Source organism: Solea senegalensis, linkage group LG20 (assembly GCF_019176455.1).
Source record: "Solea senegalensis isolate Sse05_10M linkage group LG20, IFAPA_SoseM_1, whole genome shotgun sequence".
Lineage (NCBI taxonomy): Eukaryota > Metazoa > Chordata > Actinopteri > Pleuronectiformes > Soleidae > Solea > Solea senegalensis.
The window spans coordinates 245,345-264,863 of NC_058039.1; the positions used below are offsets into that span (position 1 = coordinate 245,345).

A 19,519-nucleotide genomic window follows, 5' to 3' on the forward strand; every position below is an offset into this window, starting at 1 on the left:
GGGATGAGATCCTGTTGGGATTCTGAAGAACTTATGCTGGTTTTATGTTCACATCCTACGCTACAAGTAGGCATCTTACGTGCTGGACTGTTGTACAAGTTATTGGTACGAGTGTGTTTTCTGATCCCAAACTGCGCACAAACATTTCTGTGGCGTAGCTCTCGTAAGGGTCTATAAAGGAGTTTATATAAAGCACTTTTACTTATCGTGACTTTACAAGAGAGATAAATGATTCAGATATGATGAAAAAATACAACTTTAGATTCAAATTGAAAATACAGTTCAAAAAAAAACATTCCACAAAGACTATATACAAATACTGAAAACCCACGTGAGATAAAATCCAGATTAAAAACACTGACGACACATAATCTAGAATATTTCATTCCTTCTGTATCCATCTGAGAGTCTAACATTGGAAAAGGAAGTTTAATTCATTATTTGTCTTAAAATAAAAAGTCAAAGAACAAACAAAAACGACTTTTTTTCATACATTTGTGCTTAAATCAAATATAGCAAAAACAAAAAAATATTTGTTCATTTCATGTACAAAGACAATCTAAAAAGAAAAAGAGTGATTTCTTTATTTGTTTTATAATCTTAATCCAAACATTTTTGTTTTCATAACTTTTGATTTTGTGCATATATCAAGAAGTATCACATTTAAAAAAAAATAAAGAAATTAACTTCAATAAACATTTTATGTAGAAATTCCTTCATTCAATATTCAACTGAGAATTAAAAATCTGAATTGATTTTTATTAATTTGCATTTAAGATTGTGTTGTCTTTATTAAAATTAAAATTAATTAAGATTTTTCTTTTTAATTTCCTAAATGGGAGTAATAGTGCCACATGTAAAACATTTTTTTGAAAGAAAATAAAAAAGCATAAATTCTGACCTTAAAGACAGAAATCTTAAATTTTAATCTCAGAAGTCATGCTGGGGTTTTTTTTTACATGTGGCACTAACACTCTTCCGTACAATTAAATTTAGGAAATTAAAAAGAAAAATCTGATTTTAATAAAGTGAAAATTTGATCTCGTTACAAGAGAAACTGAAATCTTTGTTTGTCTCTACGTCTGCGTGTAAATGTAATTGAAAAAACCTGGCTCAATGTTTCTATAATATACCGGAAGTATTTTTGAAAGAAACAAATAAAACGGCATAAAATCTGAGATTAAATGATTTTTTTTTTTTTACATCATTTTTGGTTCAGTATGAATTAAATTTGTGTTAATATTTTCAAACACTTTATGAATCAAGCAAAATCAAAAATGAACAAATTGCAAATAAAATATGGATTTAATCCTTGAGAAATATGGGAAACTCCTAAATATTAACATAAATCAGATTCCACAGTAGGACAGAAGAAGCAACACCACAACACGGGTGTATACAATCATCACCACAGACACACTGTGTTTTTACTGCTATCATCGACAACTCACTGTCCTTGTTGTTGTTACTTGCTGCTGTTTATTATATTGTTTAGACTTAAATCTTTAGTACTTACTATATTTGTATATGTATACCTAGATATTTAGGGTTTATATATCTTTATAATCTTGTATATTTACAGTCTTCACACCTCATTCCAAATTATTACACAAATTACATTTTTCTCTGATTTTCCTAAATAGCTGATGCAAATGACAGTCGGCATAATTTCCAGTATTGAGAATATAATTTGAATGTAATTGAACAAACCTCCCAATGATAACATTATTTTTTTCAAAAATAAAAAACGTGTGCGCTGCACTGTTCCAAACTATTATGAACAGAGAAAGAGTTTCGAAACATTTTATAATTTGTTGAATTTGCAGCATCAGGAGGTCGTGTTTACTGAAATAAAAAACATCATTTTAACATAGGAAACCTGATTTACAGCAGATTCACCATTCTTTCATCCTTTGAACTTGTGAGGTTTTGCAGACTTTATCCTTGATTTTCTTTGCAGGGTGTCAGAATAACATCCCACAGCTGCTGTTTGGATGTCAACGGCCTCCCACTCTCATAGATCATTTAGATCTTTTGCTTCAGACGGAGACGCCAGAGTCCGAGCCGTTCAGGGACGTCTTTGCTCCTTCTGTGTGGACACACGACAACATACAGAGGAAGTCAACAGCGCCCCCTGAAGTCTGTAAACCACTCAGTAAACGCTGATGCTACGTGAGGACATGTGTGTGTGTGCGTGTATTTGTTTACCTTCCATCGGTGGTGTTATCAGAGAGTCTTTCTCGACAGGGTTGCCGTCAGCTGTACACACACACGCACACACACACACACAGTCAGTAAGCTTACACACATTTCTGATTGACGTTTTAGTTTATTTGTCTTTTATACATTTGTTTGAAAAAAAACTCAAATCTTATCAAGACGCATCATTTGGAAATTTTTATGTAAAAAAAGTGTCAAGATTCTCCCAACGTCCAAATGTCGTATTCTGACTCTGCGACGTTTTTACGTCATATCAGACATCTTACTAAACTGCGACGTTTTACGCCATATCCGACATCTTACTAAACTGCGACGTTTTTACGCCATATCCGACATCTTACTAAATTGCGTCGTTTATGTCATATCCGACATCTTACTAAACTGCGACGTTTTTACGCCATATCCGACATCTTACTAAACTGCGACGTTTTTACGCAATATCCCATATCTTACTAAATTGCGACCTTTTACGCCATATCCGACATCTTACTAAATTATGTCGCCCGACATCTTACTAAATGCGACCCTTTTCGCATATCCAACATCTTACTAAATTGCATGCGTTTTTTATGTCATATCCGACATCTTACTAAACTGCGGCGTTTTCGCATATCCGACATCTTACTAAATTGCGGCGTTTTACGCATATCCGACATCTTACTAAATTGCGACGTTTTTACGCCAGATCCGACATCTTACTAAACTGCGACCTTTTTACATCATATCCGACATCTTACTAAATTGCAACCTTTTTACGCCATAGCCGACATCTTACTAAATTGCGTCGTTTTATGTCATATCCGACATCTTACTAAACTGTGAGTGTGTGTGTTTGTTTACATTTCGTGTGTGGTTTCATCAGAGGTTTGTTGCCATCAGCTAGACACACACACACACACAGTCAGTTAGCTTACACACATTTCTGGTTTTAAGTTAAAACAATGACGACAGTTTTAGTTTATTTATCTTTTATATATTTGTTTGAAAAATAACACAAATCTTTTAAAAACGTATCTTAAACGTAATTTTCAGATTCATAACATGCACATTTTATTGTAAAAACCAATCGGTGTCGACATTCTCCCGACGTCCAAATGTCGTATTCTGACTCTGCGACGTTTTTACGTCATATCCGACATCTTACTAAACTGCGTTGTTTTTACGACAAATTTCAGCGCCCTCTTTCAGCATGGGCAAACAGGACATTAGACTTTTATTTTGGAAGCAATAATGAGGAAAACAAAGAAGGTTACCCAATTTATGAGAGCCAGAGCTCTGTGAGCTGCCCAGGGAGGGATTTGAACCTGCGAATGAGACAAGACGTTTGGACACGTCAATACTAGTGCTGTCAAGAGATTAAAAAAAATGAGATGAATTAATTATGATCTGTAATCAATTAGTCTAATTAATCTCTTTTTTAACCTCGCCTGAAAATTACTTAGAAAAGCCCTTAAACTGAGGTATTTTCTTTTAAATTCATTATTAAATTCCGCTGTGTTCTTTTGTCAAACTCCAAATAATTAGAAAATACAAATAAAATAAAACATCAGGTCCATATAAAGTAGCCTGTTGGTCACAGACGTGCACATACGCGGGGTGTTCTCTCCTCCAGTTAAGTTTGCTCGCTAAACTGCTAACATCTTCGCTGCTAACGTTAGCTGTGGTTGCACTTGCAACTGGGTGCTTTGCATTGACGTGGTCAGCTAAACTTCGGTGGTACGCTAACTCCTTCTATCACTTCACCTTTATTAATGGTGCCGTCCGGGCGTTTTTCAAATATAAACGGCCGTTCATTGAGCCGAGAACCCTCACATGACCATTGTTTTCCACCCCCAACAACTCAGCACAAGAAGACAACACATAAAACAGATGATATAAAAAATTGACAGTAGATTAAAAATTAGATTAACGCGATTAAAAAATATAACGTGCTAAATATGACTGTAACTAATTAATTGCAATTGACGTGATAAGTGGACACCCCTCATCAGTACGTCAAACTTGTCTTTCCACTGATGTCCAAACAATTCACAATTTTTAGTTCACCCTCTGCTGCCCCCTCTTGGTTCAAGGAAGGATGGTTTACACACAATTTCTGGCTTTAAGTCGCTCATTATAGTTCTAGTTACCAAAGTTAACACATTCACATTCAGAACTGCGTCTGTTACCATTGTTGGTTCCACTTTTGAAGGGAAGACCTGTAAATGAACAGAAACACATTAATCAACAATGCAAAACACATTTTCATTGAATCTGACGTCACATTTTAGTATCGGCTCAGCTGAACCTCGTCAGAACAGGAACTAAAGAAAACAGCAGGTACCAGGTTCTACACACTGTTGGAGTGTGTGTGTGTGTGTGTGTGTGTGTGTGTGTGTGTGGAAAAGCTCCATTAGATACATCACCATACCTGTCTAATGAAGAACACAGTATTTAATAAGACTGCCTTTTTCTTGTTAGCTGCGTGTACCTAATATTCTGCACCTACCGATGATCTTTTTCTTGAACAAGAGAAGCAACACGAAAGGCACAACCATCACAACCAAGAAGCCGATCAACCCCCCAGCAATGATCGGGACATTTGAAGACACGGAAGGAAGTGTGCGATCTAAAAAACACAGAAAACACTGGTGTTATTTTAACATTCACTGTGTAACCACTCCTCCACACACACACACACACACACACACACACACACACACACACACACTGAAGTCCAGAGAAAATCAGTGATTTTAACATCACACACACACACACACACACACACACACACTGCTGCCTCCATCACTAAGTTCAAATGTCTGATTTTGTCTCTTCAGTGTTTGAAATCCTTTGTTCAGATTGACCTCAGTGACACAAAGTGACCACACGAGGCAGCAGAGTAGCAGCAGCTAAAATCACTGATTCTCTCTGTGAGGTTTGGTGTGGGAGAGAGAAGAAAAGCTGATTTCAGGAACAAAAACATTTCCTACCCCAAACCTCTGTGACGTGTAAACGTGAGGGCGCGTGGACGACCTCACACGTGAACTGAGACTTGTCGCTCTTGAAGATCTCCACAGAGTCCTTCCTCTGGTACGTGTTGTCATGATTCGGTCGAACTCCAGAGCTTGTGAGTCCCATCGACCTGTCGATGATTTCGCCGTTCCGCCTCATCCGCAGCTCGATGTCTTTGAGGTGGAACCCGGTGGCGAAGCACGTCAGGCGCACGCTTGACTCGACGTGGGACCTGGCCGCATATATGACCACCTCTGGAGGAGCTGCACACAGAGGCGACAAAGCATCATCACGTTACAGCGTCTCAGAAACACCTTAACAAGGTCTTGTTCTTGGGCAGAGCCTACTGTCTGTACTCTATGAAATCTTAATGTCACTAAATGTTACAAAAGTTATAATATATACACTACACACAAAAAGTCAGGCATATAAGGCTTTCAGGTGACGTTTTAGGATGACCGCTATAACCTTTACAGGTGAACTTAACGTGACCTTCTCTCAACTTGTGAATGGATATAACCGACAGAGCAGAGCGAATAAACCAGAGAACGCTGAGCTCGCGAGGACTCTTTCTGTGATGTAGTAAAGTGAAGTACCATGTGGTGTCAACACGGGATCTTTTATTCTGAAAAGTAAACCCGCCAGAGTGGACCTGGATCAGAGTTGGACCTGGATCAGTCAATGATGTTACTAGATAGCCTTATACACTAGGTTTAACCTGAACAAAGTGGTTTAGAGGTTTAGTTACTCTTTAAAAAAAGTTTTATTTAAATATCGGGGTGGAGTGGCTCAGTGGTTAAGACATCATGATCACAATGGTCGCAAGTTTGACTCCACCCCTGGCTGATTATGCTCAATTCCATTGTAAGTCGCTTTGGACAAAAGCGTCTGCTAAATGACATGTGATGTAATAATGTAATATTCCTCTAGCGATATGTTGTAACGTAGAAAAAAATAACACAACTAATGTGACTAAAAAAAAAAAAATACTTGAACTGGAGCTTAAACCAGAGAACTGACAGGGGGAGGAGCTAAGATTTTTATTCGCAATGACTTATATACTTTTAAGTCATGGCTCATGATTCCTGACAGAAGTGGCTTTGGTTTGGTCGAAACACATCAACTGCAAGAGGAAATAAAAAAAATAAGCTTCGCATCGCAGACACTTAATAACCACCATCATCATCATCATTTTCTTACCAGTCACATTAAGAAACTTTTCTCTGTAACCCAAGAAATCCTTCATCCACCTCAAGCAGTCCGACTCCAGGTAGCTTCTGGTGTAAACCTTCAGAGTGCTAACTTGATCCCACTTCCTAATGGTCTCTGTTGCAGCAGAGTTAGAGGAATACCAGGCATCATGGACGTCGTCGAAGGACAGGAAGTCATTCCCGTCATAGCTGTACATGTCGAGGGCGCGGCTGAAGGACAGCTGGCCGTCGTCCAGCCTCTTGGCCTTGCAGCCGTGCATCCACTGAAGGGTGTGGAGGTCTGGACAAATGAGCAGATCACATATTTACACAAGGACACACCCCCACAATGAGTTTGAAATGAAACAATCAAGATGTGATTAGAGAGTGGACTCTCAAAATAATCACAGTAACCGTTGAGCAGTTAAAGGCATTTTTTTTATGATTGTCCATTTTCAGGAAAGAGAAAACTGATTTTAGCAACTTAACACAAGACTTCCGTTATAAAAATCAACGATACCTTTGAGAACAGGATCACGTCTTTATCTCACTGTGAGACAGTGAGACAGACGTCTGTAAGCCACTCACTCTCCCACACCAAACCTCATAGAGAAAATCAGTGACTTCAGCTGCGGGGACACAGGAGCTGCTGCTCCTCTGCTGCCTCGTGTGGTCACTTTGTGTCACTGAGGTGACAAAATAAGACTTTTGAACTTAGTGATGGAGGCAGCAGTGAATCAACAACTCCTGTGTGCGTGAGATGTTAAAATCACTGATTTTCTCCTGGGGTTTGGTGTGTGTGTGTGTGTGTGTGTGTGTGTGTGTGTGTGTGTGTGTGGGAGAGTGAGTGGTTTCCAAACGTCAGTTTCCTGTTGGAAAAGTCTGTCTCACAGTGAGATAAAGACGTGAACGTGTGATGTAGAGATCGTAGACTTAAGCTGACGTAGATTTTATCAGTCAAGTCTTTTCTTAAGTGGTTAAAACCGGCGCCTAAAGCTGGTTCTCAGCAGCAGGGGGCGCTCACAGTACACCATTTTTGACGATATGTCACTGTCTCACACGAGAACACTTATATAAACCTGAATAACTTTTAGCAGCTGATTTATGAACATTGGATTACTTTAATTGGTATTAAGGAAGCCCCGCCCATCAGGTTTCATCCATCGTACCAGAATTATTCTGTCTCAGGCGCTCCATTAGGATTCCGATGTTGACATCGAACCACTGCTGCTTGCTTTTGCGAGTCTCTGTTCCTCTGGACCAGTACGACTTCGGAAGATTTTCCTTCATCCACGGCTGATTGGGAATCTTCTCAAGTCCGTCGCTGTCAAAGTAGTCGATGATGACACCGTCCAGTCGACCCTCAGCTGTGAACTGGTGGAAGCCGGGCAGCGAGGGTTTGTGGGAGAAGGCCGTGTAGATGTAGGTGAGGGAGTGAATATCTGTGTGGAACCACACACACACACACACAGCAACAACTGTGATCTGTGATCATCAATCACTTTACACAAGAACCTCTTAACTTAAACTTAAGCTAAAACTATAAACCTACACTAAATCAAAAATCTGACTCCAAACTAAAACTTACAACTTTAACCCAAAACAATCCCAAACCTGAATCTAATAAACTAAACCCAAACCTGAATGAGAACTGATCTAAAACCTAAACCCCACCATCTTAATGTTCTGTGATCGTCACGTTATAAACATGTCAACAATGTCAAAGATCGTGAAGAACCACAGAGACAGAGATGCTTCACGACGCTGCACAAACATGGACCCGCACACTTTTCATCATTTTAAACATTTTAAACGTTTTAAACAGACAACGATAATAATAATTATGACAACATTAATTCCTACAATTACAATAGAGTCACTCATTCATGATTTCATTAATGATGATAAATGCTGCAGTCCTACCATTATGTTACATTTGATTTGATATTTATTCAGCTGTAACCTGAAGAGACACAAACTGAAGATGAGAATATGGATCAAACTGAGAAAACATAGTTTACTTATGGACCTAGAATTATAAAGTCCAACTGAAGCGTCCGTGTTCAAACTGACTCTCTTTTTTAACTCTATTTTACATTCAAACATCTTGCTCAACACTATTTCATGACTGCATTTCCACATGTAAATATAAACACAGTCACTGAAATGCTGTCAAACTTTCGCAATAGTTCCGTGTTTCGTGTAATGTACGGACTGTTTAATGTTCCGCGACTGTAAAACAATTTAACTCGACTCAAAACAAAATACAACAACAAAAGTTTGTTTGGAATCAAAAACAGCTTTTCATTAACTGCGTCACACAGAATTCTTACTTTCGATTTCACCCGCATTTACGAACTCACCGCTGTTTTCTGTAGAAACTGCCGCCTGAAGGACGAACACTCCGCAGAAATACACGAAGACGACACCAGTCTTTACGAACCACATTTTTAAGTGTTTAAATCTCGTAAAACAATTATTTTAAGTCTTATTTTAAGTCTTTGCTGCAGTTTTTTCGTTGTTCGTCCTCGTCCTTCGTCTTCTTCCTGCTTGTCTGCCTCTGTGGTGCGTTCACGGTGGCTCGGACAAATGGGCGACAACGTTCAAGGAAACAAACTTGAGACGATATATTTCTCCTTTCAGTCACATTTTAACTCAAAATATCAGTTGATTATATCATATCAATTGCGTCATTTGAGAAACTTAAACGTTATCGTATTGTTTATCCCAAACCAAACCAAACCTCGTACACTTCTATTTTTTATTCTACCCTCTGGTGGAGCTTTATCCTCCACCAGAGGGTCGCGGGGTCTGCTGTGCCAATCTCAGCTGACATAGGGCGATAGGTGGGGTACACCCTGGACAGTTCTTACTTTACTACTTCCTACTTTTTTCGTACAGCTGTTTTCCAAGGATCCGCGAACGCATCACCGAAGTTTCTAAAACGCCCAAAAACAAAAGCCTGTCACGATGACGTCAACTGCTGCATCGTCCAATCAAATAATAGTAAACACGTTGCCAGGCAGATTTTAGTGGAGAAGGTTTGTGTCAGAGGACGAGGAACAGCGGAAGTACAACAGTACACGACTGAAGTACAACACATTATATTATGTTTTGTGAATGGGTGAATGTGGTAAAAGCAGACAATAAAAACACTACATATATACGTGTATATATATATATATATACAGAGTACTGCCAGTACTGTGTTGTTATTATTAAAGTACTACAGTAAAGTAACTTTATGTCATTTTATAAAGTGCTCACTCTCCCACAGCAAGAAAATCAACACAAATTGACAGAAAAATGAGGCGTTTGTGTCGCTGCGATGGACGTGATTTTGACAAATGTCATCACAAGTTAGGAAAAGAAAAATATTTTTATTGTAAAGTGGTTTCACACGTATACAAACATGTCGTTATTGTTAGATTCTATTTGTGAACATTACAGACTGGACCTTTAACTTAATAGTGTATTTTCCTCACACCTTCACCCCCCTCTTCCCTCTGTCATCACTTCCTGTCCTCTTCTGTGCTTCCCCTCCCCTCATCCCCCCATCCCTGCTGCGTCCATCTCTTCCTCCCGAAGCGGAAACCGAACCCTCCTTTCTTGCGGTTGACGGCCTGCAGGCCGCCCACGATGGAGGTCAGCGCCTCGCTCCTCCTCTCGTCCTCCTCGCCGTCTCCTCCGTCCTGATAGAACAGGATCTCTGTGGAGTGACCGCCGGGGAGGGACGAGAGCGGCAGAGCCATCGGGTGTCCTCTCTGCGCTCTCAGCAGCACCCCCTCCTGGCCAGGCATCAGCAGGACTCGCTCAGGGTGAGGACGATGGCCGGTCCAGGTCCAGGTCCAGGTGTGGGGCTGGTCGAGGTGGCGGTGGCTGAGCTGCTGCAGAGCAGGCTGCAGGTCAGACACGGCCACTGTGGCAGTGGACGGGAGGGGAGGGGGGAGGAGGAGGGGCGAGGGCGAGACCATCACGGAGCAGAGGAGGGTGAGGAAGACGAGGTCGAGCTGCGCCGCTCCGCGATTCAAAGATGATGTCATCTGAAAAACAGGGGTCAACAGAGGTCACAGAGGTCAAAGTGTTTCCTGTCGTATTTGTCTCACTGTGAGACAGATGTTTGTAAAGCATTCACTCTCCCACACACACGCACACACTGCACACACTCTCCCACACACACACACACACATACTTTGTGTGCAGTTACATGAATGATCTGTCACTGCATTACATTACATTACATTACATTACATTACATTACATTACATTACATTACATTACATCACATGTCATTTAGCAGACGCTTTTATCCAAAGCGACTTACAAAAGTGCATTTAAACATTTGGGTACAAATAAGAGCTAGAAGTAAGTAAGAGCTTAAAGTAGAACAAACTATGTGCTAGTCATAAGTCATAATTTTTTTTTTTGTCGTCTTAGTCGAGGTAGAGTCGGAAGAAATGTGTTTTTAGTCGGCGTCGGAAGATGTGGAGGCTTTCAGCTGTCCGGATGTCGATGGGGAGATCGTTCCACCATTTGGGAGCGAGGACAGTGAACAGTCTGGAGTTCTGTGAACGCCTCTGCGATCCTCTCAGTGAGGGAGCAGCAAGCCGGTTTGTCGATGCAGAGCGGAGTGGGCGGGCTGGGGTGTAGGTTTTGATCATGTCCTGGATGTAGGCTGGACCGGATCCGTTTGTAGCATGGAACGCAAGCACTAGAGTCTTGAAGCGGATGCGAGCAGCTACAGCTTCAGCGCATAAGCGTATACTTGAATGATTTGTTACTGCAGTTACATGAAGCAGGGATGACTGACTGTGTGTAAAGAGGCAAAATGTTTAGGCCATAACATAACAGATGATCTACCAGATTACAGAGGACATCTGAAGACCTTTATACACTGCCCATCTGTGGAGATGTTTTAAAAAAGGCAGCATGCAGAGACTTAAAGTGACCCACAATGACAGTTTGAGGCTGCTGCTAAAAGCTACAAGAAGCTGCAGTGCTAACCTAATGTGTTAATGTTGGTGTACCCACCTGCTCTGCTGTAATAAGGAACCTTATATAGATGTATGTGTAGGTTATTTTAGCCTTAATCAACTCTAAACTGAGCTCTGTCATGTTCTCGTCTAGAATGTGGAACCACTGGTGTGTGTGTGTGTGTGTGTGTGTGTGCGTGCGTGCGCATAAGCGTATATGTATTTTTATTATTTTTAATTTATCATTGTGTTTTGTTTTGTTGGTGCTATGGACCGCTCACCTGATGTGTCCTTAATAAAGTTTTGAATTGAACTGAACTGAATTGAATAATAATATTATTATTGTTATTATTATTATTGTTGTTGTTGTTGTTATTATTATTATTAATAACAACAATAATAATATTATTATTATTACAAAATCTAAATCTCCAATTTAAGGGGGTGTTCCCTTCCACTGGGAAACGCCCACTTAAGTCGGAGCAATGTTGCCAACACTGACATAGGATTCCAAGATGGCTGCCGATCGCATCAATAGTGAAAATACCTCAGAATAGCATTGTTATTGACTGTTATTGCTAACAATGGCTAACCCAGGATATCATATCAGCTAAAAAAGATACAAATCTGCATCAGTTTAAGTTTCTACGACATCTACGTCACATGATCACGTCTTTATCTCACTATTAGACAGACTTTTCCGACAGGAAACTGAAGTTTGTAAACCACTCACTCTCCCACACCAAACCCCATAGAGACAATCAGTGATTTTAGCATCACACACACAGGAGCTGTTCAGATGTCTTATTTTGGAAAACTCGGCATTCAAAATCCGTTGTTCAGATTTACCTCAGTGACACCAAGTGACCACACGAGGCAGCAGAGGAGCAGCAGCTCCTGTGTCCCCGCATTCAAAATCATTGATTTTCTCTATGGGCGTTGGTGTGGGAGAGTGAGTGGTTTACAAACAGTAAGATAAAGATGTGAACGTGCAACGTCGATATCATGGAAGTTAAAATGGCGTGGATTTTATTATCATTTATTATGGTAATATTTTATGAAAGTGTGTAATTATTTCTTTTTGTCACACCCACTCTTTGAATGTTAAATATGATCAGCATTAAAATTTAAAAACCCACATTTCCTGTAGAAAACAACGCTGAACACCAGATAAACCAGATTTTATCACCTGAATGAAATCATGAAATGAGCCTTTATTTAAAGCGACACATTTTTTTTACAGTTGACAAAAAGTATTTTGAAATTTAAACTCAGAATAAAGAATTGAGCCCTGCTGATTCAGATGAGTGAAAGTTTACCACGTGAATGTAAAACACACGTAAAGTCAGAAAAGTCAACCTTTGCTTTCAGAGGATCGACGGTGAATCAGTGAAGGAAACAAACGTCTCTTACCTTTGCGTCTTCTCCTTGAATCTTGTCCAGCACCCGTCTCCTGGGGACCATTTTAAAAACCAGGCGGCGCCCTCTGTCCTCCCCCGCCGCCCTCAGGTCTTGGACAGCCGTCAGCCATTGGTCGGTGGCCGCGGTGACACACACACACACACACACACGTGTGGTCGACTCGTGTAACCTTCATTCTTTGAGCTTAGAAACAGACTCGGTGCCAGAGTGACTGCAATTAACGCCACTTGACTGAGGAGGTGAATCACAAAGAGGAAGCAGCCAATTCATTAAGATGCTTGTGCAGGACAGCGAGGGACGAGGACGAGTGTCGTCTCGCGGGGAAACACAAACACAACTGAAAGAATGTCATTCAGGTTTTTGACCAAACATCAAAGACAACGATTTTAGTCACTTGAACAAAAGACTTGTGTCATAAAATCGACGTGAGTTTAAGTTCACGACGTTCACATCTTCATCTCACTGTGAGACAGACAGACAACAGAAAACTGAACTTTGTAAACCACTCACTCTCCCACACCAAAGCCCACAGAGAAAACCAGTGATTTTAGCTGCGTGGAAACAGGAGCTGAAGACAACGTTTGTTTTTTATTTAAAACCAACGATGCTAACAAAACAAATTCTTACGTATTGTGACTTTAACTTCTTGTCTGACTGTTGTGTCACACACACACACACACACACACACACACACACACACGTGTGCTGGTTGGTGTGTAGTTCCTAGTTCAGCAGTAACGTGGTGTGAAACTCGGATCAGGATCAGCGTCTGCCTCATCGTAGCCGGAGACACGTGAGGAGACACACCCCAGTGCATTCTGGGAGTCGTAATCCAGGTAGAAGACGGGGGGGCTGTGCAGCTGCCGAGGCTGGTCCACGTCGCCCAGCGGCGCCGTGAGCAGCGACAGCTGCAGCTGGTCGATGGTGCTGGTGGAGAAGGGTGGGGAGCAGGGCGGAGGGGGCGGGGTGCTGGTCGTCATGGCGACCCCCGCCCTTGGGGCAACAGAGGGCGAGTTAGCCTGAACGTCGTCTGATGTGAGGGAGCGTCGAAGTTTGGCCCGGGCATTTTGAAACCACACCTGAAAGTGACAGGTAAACATTAGCGTTAGCATTATCCACGCTGAAACTACACCTGAGAGTGACAGGTAAACATTAGCGTTAGCATTATCCACGCTGAAACTACACCTGAGAGTGACCGTAAATGTTAGCATTAGCATTAGCCATGCTGAAACCACACCTGAAAGTGACAGGTAAACATTAGCGTTAGCATTAGCCACGCTGAAACCACACCTGAGAGTGACAGGTAAACTTTAGCTTTAGCATTAGCATTAGCCATGCTGAAACCACACCTGAAAATGACAGGTAAACATTAGTGTTAGCATTAGCCACGCTGAAACCACACCTGAGAGTGACAAGTAAATGAAATGTTAGCATTAGCCATGCTGAAACCACACCTGAGAGTGACAGGTAAATGTTAGCATTAGCGTTAGCACCTCCGTCTCACCTGCAGGACTCTCTTGGGTAGACCTGTCCTGTGGACGAGGAACGTCCAGTCTTTTCCGTCCGGGTTTTGTTTCTGAGCGAAATACGACTCGAGCGCTCGGAGCTGCTCGCTGCGGAAACATGTTCTGATGCGCTTGGTGCGTCTGTGGCTCCGCCCACCCGTCGCCCTGTCATTCAGCCGTGGCTCTGGACTGCTGACAGACTCCTCCCCCTCGCCGGACGCCTGGCTTTGGTCTGTCCTCACACACACACACACACACACACACACACAGGGAGGATTTGTGTGCTGATTTTGATTATTCGTCGTTTTCTGTATCAGTTTTTTCTTTTCTTACCTTCTTTCATCTGAGGTCTGAGCAGAGGATTTTGGGAAAGCGGGACGCCGTCATCACCACGGCAACCGTGTGACTGACAGTAGAGGCTCTGGCCCTGAACGCAGTACAGATTACCAGGGACGAGTTTGACGTCGCACTCCTGAAAAACATATAATCATCTGTGAATAAAGTCAATAATCTGTGAAAAAACTTTAATCTGAAGGAGAAACATGTTCATTATCTGTGAAGAAATTAATCTGAAAATAACTGTAAAATCATAATCTGGAAATAAATGTAATACTAAAATAAGAGAAAAGAAACAACGTAATCTGAGAGAAAAACATGTTAGAACATAGAACAACATTCTCGTCTTTGTGAACGTGAACGTGCCGCTGACCTGGCAGGAGAAGCACTGAGGGTGAAAGGTCATGTGTCCGGACCTCATGACCAGATCCGACGCTGGGATTGGCTGGTAGCAGCGAGCGCACTGACCGCCCCCAAAGATCCTGAAGACAAACAGAGTGTGAGATGAACGTGTTCATCTGGATGAACGTGTGAGATGAACGTGTTCATCCGGATGAACGTGTGAGATGAGTGTGTTAATCTGGATGAACGTGTGAGATGAACGTGTTCATCTGGATGAACGTGTGAGATGAGTGTGTTAATCTGGATGAAACGCGATGTTCATCTGGATCAACGATGAACGCAGATGACCACGGATGAACGGTGAGATGAGTGTTAATCTGATGAACGGTGAGATGAACGGTTCATCTGGATGAACGCGAGATGACGTGAGGAGATGAACATGTTCACCACGCGGTGAGATCTGGATGAACGCGAGATGAACATGTTCACCGGATGAACGCGGTGAGATGAGCGTGTTCACCTGGATGAACGGTGAGACGAAGGCAGTTAATCTGGATGAAGAGATGAAAGTGTTCATCGCGGTGAGATGAACGTTCATCTGATGAACGCGTGAGATGAGTGTGTTAATCTGGATGAACGCAGATGAACGTGTTCATCTGGATGAACGGTGAGATGAGTGTGTTAATCGATGAACGCGTAGAGATGAACGGGAGATCATCTGGATGAACGTGAGATGAGCGGTTAATCTGGATGAACGTAGGAGATGAGCGGTTAATCGATGAACGCGGTGAGATGAGCGTGAGATGTGATGAAGAGATGAGCGTTAATCTGGATGAACGCGTTAATCTGGATGAAGAGATGAACGCGGTTCATCTGGATGAACGTAGAGATGAGTGTGTTAATCTGGATGAACGCGGTGAGATGAACATGTTCACCGGATGAACGGGTGAGATGAGCGCATAATCTGGATGAACGCGGAGATGAACATGTTCACCGGATGAACGCGTGAGATGATGCGGTTCACCTGATGAACGCGTGAGACGAGCGGTTAATCTGGATGAACGCGGGAGATGAATGTGTTCATCTGATGAACGGTGAGATGAACGGTTCATCTGGATGAACGGTGAGATGAGTGTGTTAATCTGATGAACGTGAGATGAACGTGATCATCTGGATGAACGCGGTGAGATGAGTGTGTTAATCTGATGAACGCAGGAGATGAACGTTCATCTGGATGAACGCGGTGAGATGAGAGATGAAGTGTTAATCTGGATGAACGTGGTGAGATGAATGTTAATCTGGATGAACGGTGAGATGACGCGGTGAAGATGAGCGCTGGATGAACATTGGATGAACGAGATGAGTTAATCTGATGAACTGAATCTGAGATGAATCTGGATGAACGGTGAGATGAGAGATCTGGATGAACGCAAGATGAGCGAAATAATCTGGATGAACTGGATGAACGTGAGATGAGCGTAATCTGATGAACGCTGGATGAACGGAGATGAGCGTTAATCTGGATGAACGCAGAGATGAACCTGGATGAACGGTGAGATGAGCGCAGCACCCGATGAACGCGAGATGAGCGCGTTAATCTGGATGAACGGTGAGATGAGCGCTGCTCATCTGGATGAACGGTTAATCTGGATGAACGCGGTGAGATGAGCGTGTTCACCTGGATGAACGTGAGATGACGCGGTTAATCTGGATGAACGCAGGTGAGATGTTAATCTGATGAACGCGTGAGATGAGCGAAATCTGGATGAACGTGAGATGAATCTGATGAACGTGAGATGAGTTAATCTGGATGAACGAGATGAGCACTGATGAACGTGAGATGAGCGGACTGGATGAACGGTGAGATGAGCGCAATCTGATGAACGGTGAGATGACTGGATGAACGTGTTCACTGGATGAACGGTGAGATGAGCGCATCACCTGGATGAACGCGGTGATGACGAGCTGGATGCACCTGGATGAACGTGTGGAGATGAGCCGGTTAATCTGATGAACGTGTGAGAAATGAACTGATGAACGCGCGCTAATCTGGATGAACGTGTGAGATGAGCGTAATCTGATGAACGGTGAGATGATGAGAACGGTGAGATGAGCGCAGCACTGGATGAACGTAGAGATGACACCTGATGAACGGTGAGATGAGCGTTAATCTGGATGAACGCGGTGAGATGAGCGGCTTCACCTGATGAACGGTGAGATGAGCGGCAATCTGGATGAACGCGGTGATGAGAGGATGAACGCGGTGAGATGAGCGCTAATCTGGATGAACGCGGTGAGATGAGCCGCCTAACCTGATGAACGTGAGATGAGCGCTGATGAACGAGAGATGAGCGCTAATCTGGATGAGCGCAGAGATGAGCGCGCTCATCTGGATGAACGGGATGAGCAGATCTGGATGAACGCATGAGCGCTAATCTGATGAACGTGAGATGCTGCCACCTGGATGAACGTGGGAGATGAGCGCAGCAGATGAACGGTGATGAGCTGCCACCTGGATGAACGCAGGAGATGAGCGCATAATCTGGATGAACGCGGTGATGAGCGTCACCAGGATGAACGCAGAGATGAGCGAGATGAACGTGTGAGATGAGCGTGTTAATCTGGATGAACGTGTGAGATGAGCGCGTTAATCTGGATGAACGTGTGAGATGAGCGCGTTCATCTGGATGAACGTGTGGGATGAGCGCGTTAATCTGGATGAACGTGTGAGATGAGCGCGTTCATCTGGATGAACGTGTGGGATGAGCACGTTAATCTGGATGAACGTGTGAGATGAGCGCGTTAATCTGGATTACCGGCTGTAATCCTGTTGACAGTAGATGTTTCCGTCTCTGCAGTAAAGCGAGGCGTGCGTCCGCAGCTCACACTCACACTGACTGCAGCGCAGACACCAGTCATGCCAAACTCCACCCACCGCTAACAGGAAGTAACGCTCGCACACCTGAGTGCCGCAGCCGGAGCATGTGATTGGCTCCTGGACGGAAATGGGAGGTGGAGCTTGAGCCTGAGGAGGTGGGATTAAAAAAACAGAACATGGCATATAAATAATGTATGAACATAAAAATATAAACTGTATAAAACTGTGTGCATGTGTGTGTACAACAGATTATAGATTATATATGACAACATACAACCATGTAAATGATGACTGTGTACAGATTATAGATGTGGGTGGAGTCACATATCATGTTTGAATATAATGTATTTGATGAAGTGGTGAAATGTTTGCATGAATGTAATTTACATGTTGTATATGACGATAGTGTTGATGCTCACACTTTCTTCAGAGACACTCTGCTCCTCCCCCTCCTCTTCCTCCTCCTCCCTCAGTGGGCGGGGCATAGGCTCTGTCCTCTCGTCACCAAGGTCACTGGTGAACAACAGGTCCTCGAGGACGCGGTCCTCGTCTGGAGACATCATGATTGTCCTGAGGACCAAGGTTAATGACGAGTCCTCTCCAGAATCAGCGGCCTCGTTAGAGACGCTAAAAACAGACTCGCTTTAAAAATCAACAAACAAACACTTTCATTTAGTTTGATCGTAAAGATTTGAGTCATTGGACGTTAGAAACATTTATCTGCGTCACATGATCACGTCTTTATCCGTCACGTGACATGTTTGACGTCTTTACTTTAAAATACTCGGTCATGTTGAGAATGAACTCACCTGTTCAGAAGCTGCTGCTCGTGCTTTTCCCTCCAACGCCTCAGCTCTTCACTGATGATGCCTCCTCCTCCTCACCTGTAAACAGGAGGCCCAGGTGACCCGGGGACCAGGTGACACCTGATCTGATTGGCCAGCTGCTGAGCCAGAGAGCGTGGAGGGGGCGGGGCTTCACCCTTGGGACTAATTAAAAAAAAAACCTGAGGATGTCTACAGAGACTCCTGAGATCTGATCCAAATAATACAAAAAAGAAAGAAATGACTGATGTTTATTTGTGAACCAAACCTCAGCACACACAAATGTCTTATTTTGTCTCTTCAGTGTTTGAAACTCAACGTTAAGATTGACCTCAGTGACACAGAGTGACCACACGAGGCAGCAGAGGAGCAGCAGCTCCTGTGTGACGTTTGGTGTGGGAGTGAAATCTGCTTTTCTATAAAACTGAACGTTCAGTGATTCTCGTGGATGAAGGTGAGGTGATTTGTAAAGTTACACCAGCAGGGGGCAGTGTCAGTTAAAGCTTGTGTCGTTGAGCCGACTCCTCTGCTAACCGTGAGTCAGAGACGTCGGTCCCACCCCTGAGCTGACGGACGTATCAGGGGACTCGTACTGTTCGCTGTCCACGCTGGACGGATGAACTTTACTGGTCCTCTTGTAGAAGAACGTCCTCAGCGTCCTGAACATTCCTCCGTGCTTGTGCAGCTTCTTCATTAAAGCGGCGGCGACGGCGTCCTCAAAGCAGCGGCCGTTGTGCAGCATGGCGTCTCGCACGTCCTTCGCCGACCCAAACTCCGAACACAGTTTCCTGTGGACGATCACTGTGATGTCTTTGACGTCTGGGAGACGGGAGGT

General features: G+C 43.0%; 3 protein-coding genes across 4 annotated transcripts; all 3 read right to left on the reverse strand.

The window, feature by feature from the left end:
* Window positions 1-164: 164 nt before the first annotated feature.
* On the reverse strand, window positions 165-8,983 carry LOC122786540 (H-2 class I histocompatibility antigen, Q10 alpha chain-like). Its single transcript, XM_044052911.1, has 9 exons — window positions 8,768-8,983; window positions 7,574-7,846; window positions 6,415-6,705; window positions 5,193-5,477; window positions 4,709-4,828; window positions 4,389-4,418; window positions 3,474-3,524; window positions 2,209-2,259; window positions 165-2,089 (listed from the first exon to the last, which is right to left on the reverse strand). Exons 1-9 carry the CDS (start codon window positions 8,850-8,852, stop codon window positions 2,040-2,042), a joined length of 1,236 nt encoding a protein of 411 aa, XP_043908846.1. The 5' UTR covers window positions 8,853-8,983; the 3' UTR covers window positions 165-2,039.
* A 781-nt stretch (window positions 8,984-9,764) lies between these two features.
* On the reverse strand, window positions 9,765-13,301 carry LOC122786598 (pyroglutamylated RFamide peptide). The gene is made up of 2 exons (XM_044053011.1): window positions 12,791-13,301; window positions 9,765-10,447 (listed from the first exon to the last, which is right to left on the reverse strand). The coding sequence occupies exons 1-2, from the start codon at window positions 12,839-12,841 to the stop codon at window positions 9,917-9,919; spliced, it is 582 nt and encodes a 193-aa protein (XP_043908946.1). The 5' UTR covers window positions 12,842-13,301; the 3' UTR covers window positions 9,765-9,916.
* A 67-nt stretch (window positions 13,302-13,368) lies between these two features.
* On the reverse strand, window positions 13,369-18,729 carry LOC122786580 (LIM/homeobox protein Lhx9-like). Of its 2 annotated transcripts, none has more exons than XM_044052982.1 (7): window positions 18,670-18,729; window positions 18,280-18,487; window positions 17,799-18,007; window positions 15,014-15,122; window positions 14,638-14,776; window positions 14,304-14,536; window positions 13,369-13,878 (listed from the first exon to the last, which is right to left on the reverse strand). In XM_044052982.1, exons 2-7 carry the CDS (start codon window positions 18,421-18,423, stop codon window positions 13,528-13,530), a joined length of 1,185 nt encoding a protein of 394 aa, XP_043908917.1. In that variant the 5' UTR covers window positions 18,424-18,487; window positions 18,670-18,729; the 3' UTR covers window positions 13,369-13,527. The 2 variants fall into 2 exon arrangements, with proteins under 2 accessions (XP_043908917.1, XP_043908916.1); XM_044052981.1 differs by having other exon boundaries at window positions 18,280-18,502; window positions 18,670-18,728.
* Between the last annotated feature and the right edge of the window lie 790 nt (window positions 18,730-19,519).

What these genes read in the sequence shown, in the direction of transcription:
- LOC122786580 (XM_044052982.1), bottom strand. Translation starts at nt 18,423, where the DNA reads ATGATGTCTCCAGACGAGGACCGCGTCCTCGAGGACCTGTTGTTCACC. An exon ending in CTCAGTGCTTCTCCTGCCAG is followed by an intron (nt 14,777 to 15,013) that starts GTCAGCGGCACG and finishes TATGTTTTTCAG; the next exon opens with GAGTGCGACGTCAAACTCGT. An exon ending in TACCCAAGAGAGTCCTGCAG is followed by an intron (nt 13,879 to 14,303) that starts GTGAGACGGAGG and finishes TGTCACTTTCAG; the next exon opens with GTGTGGTTTCAAAATGCCCG.
- LOC122786540 (XM_044052911.1), bottom strand. Translation starts at nt 8,852, where the DNA reads ATGTGGTTCGTAAAGACTGGTGTCGTCTTCGTGTATTTCTGCGGAGTG. An exon ending in AGTTTCTACAGAAAACAGCG is followed by an intron (nt 7,847 to 8,767) that starts GTGAGTTCGTAA and finishes GGTTCCACACAG; the next exon opens with ATATTCACTCCCTCACCTAC. An exon ending in GATAACACCACCGATGGAAG is followed by an intron (nt 2,090 to 2,208) that starts GTAAACAAATAC and finishes GTGTCCACACAG; the next exon opens with AAGGAGCAAAGACGTCCCTG.
- LOC122786598 (XM_044053011.1), bottom strand. Translation starts at nt 12,841, where the DNA reads ATGGTCCCCAGGAGACGGGTGCTGGACAAGATTCAAGGAGAAGACGCA. An exon ending in TTCAAGGAGAAGACGCAAAG is followed by an intron (nt 10,448 to 12,790) that starts GTAAGAGACGTT and finishes CCTGTTTTTCAG; the next exon opens with ATGACATCATCTTTGAATCG.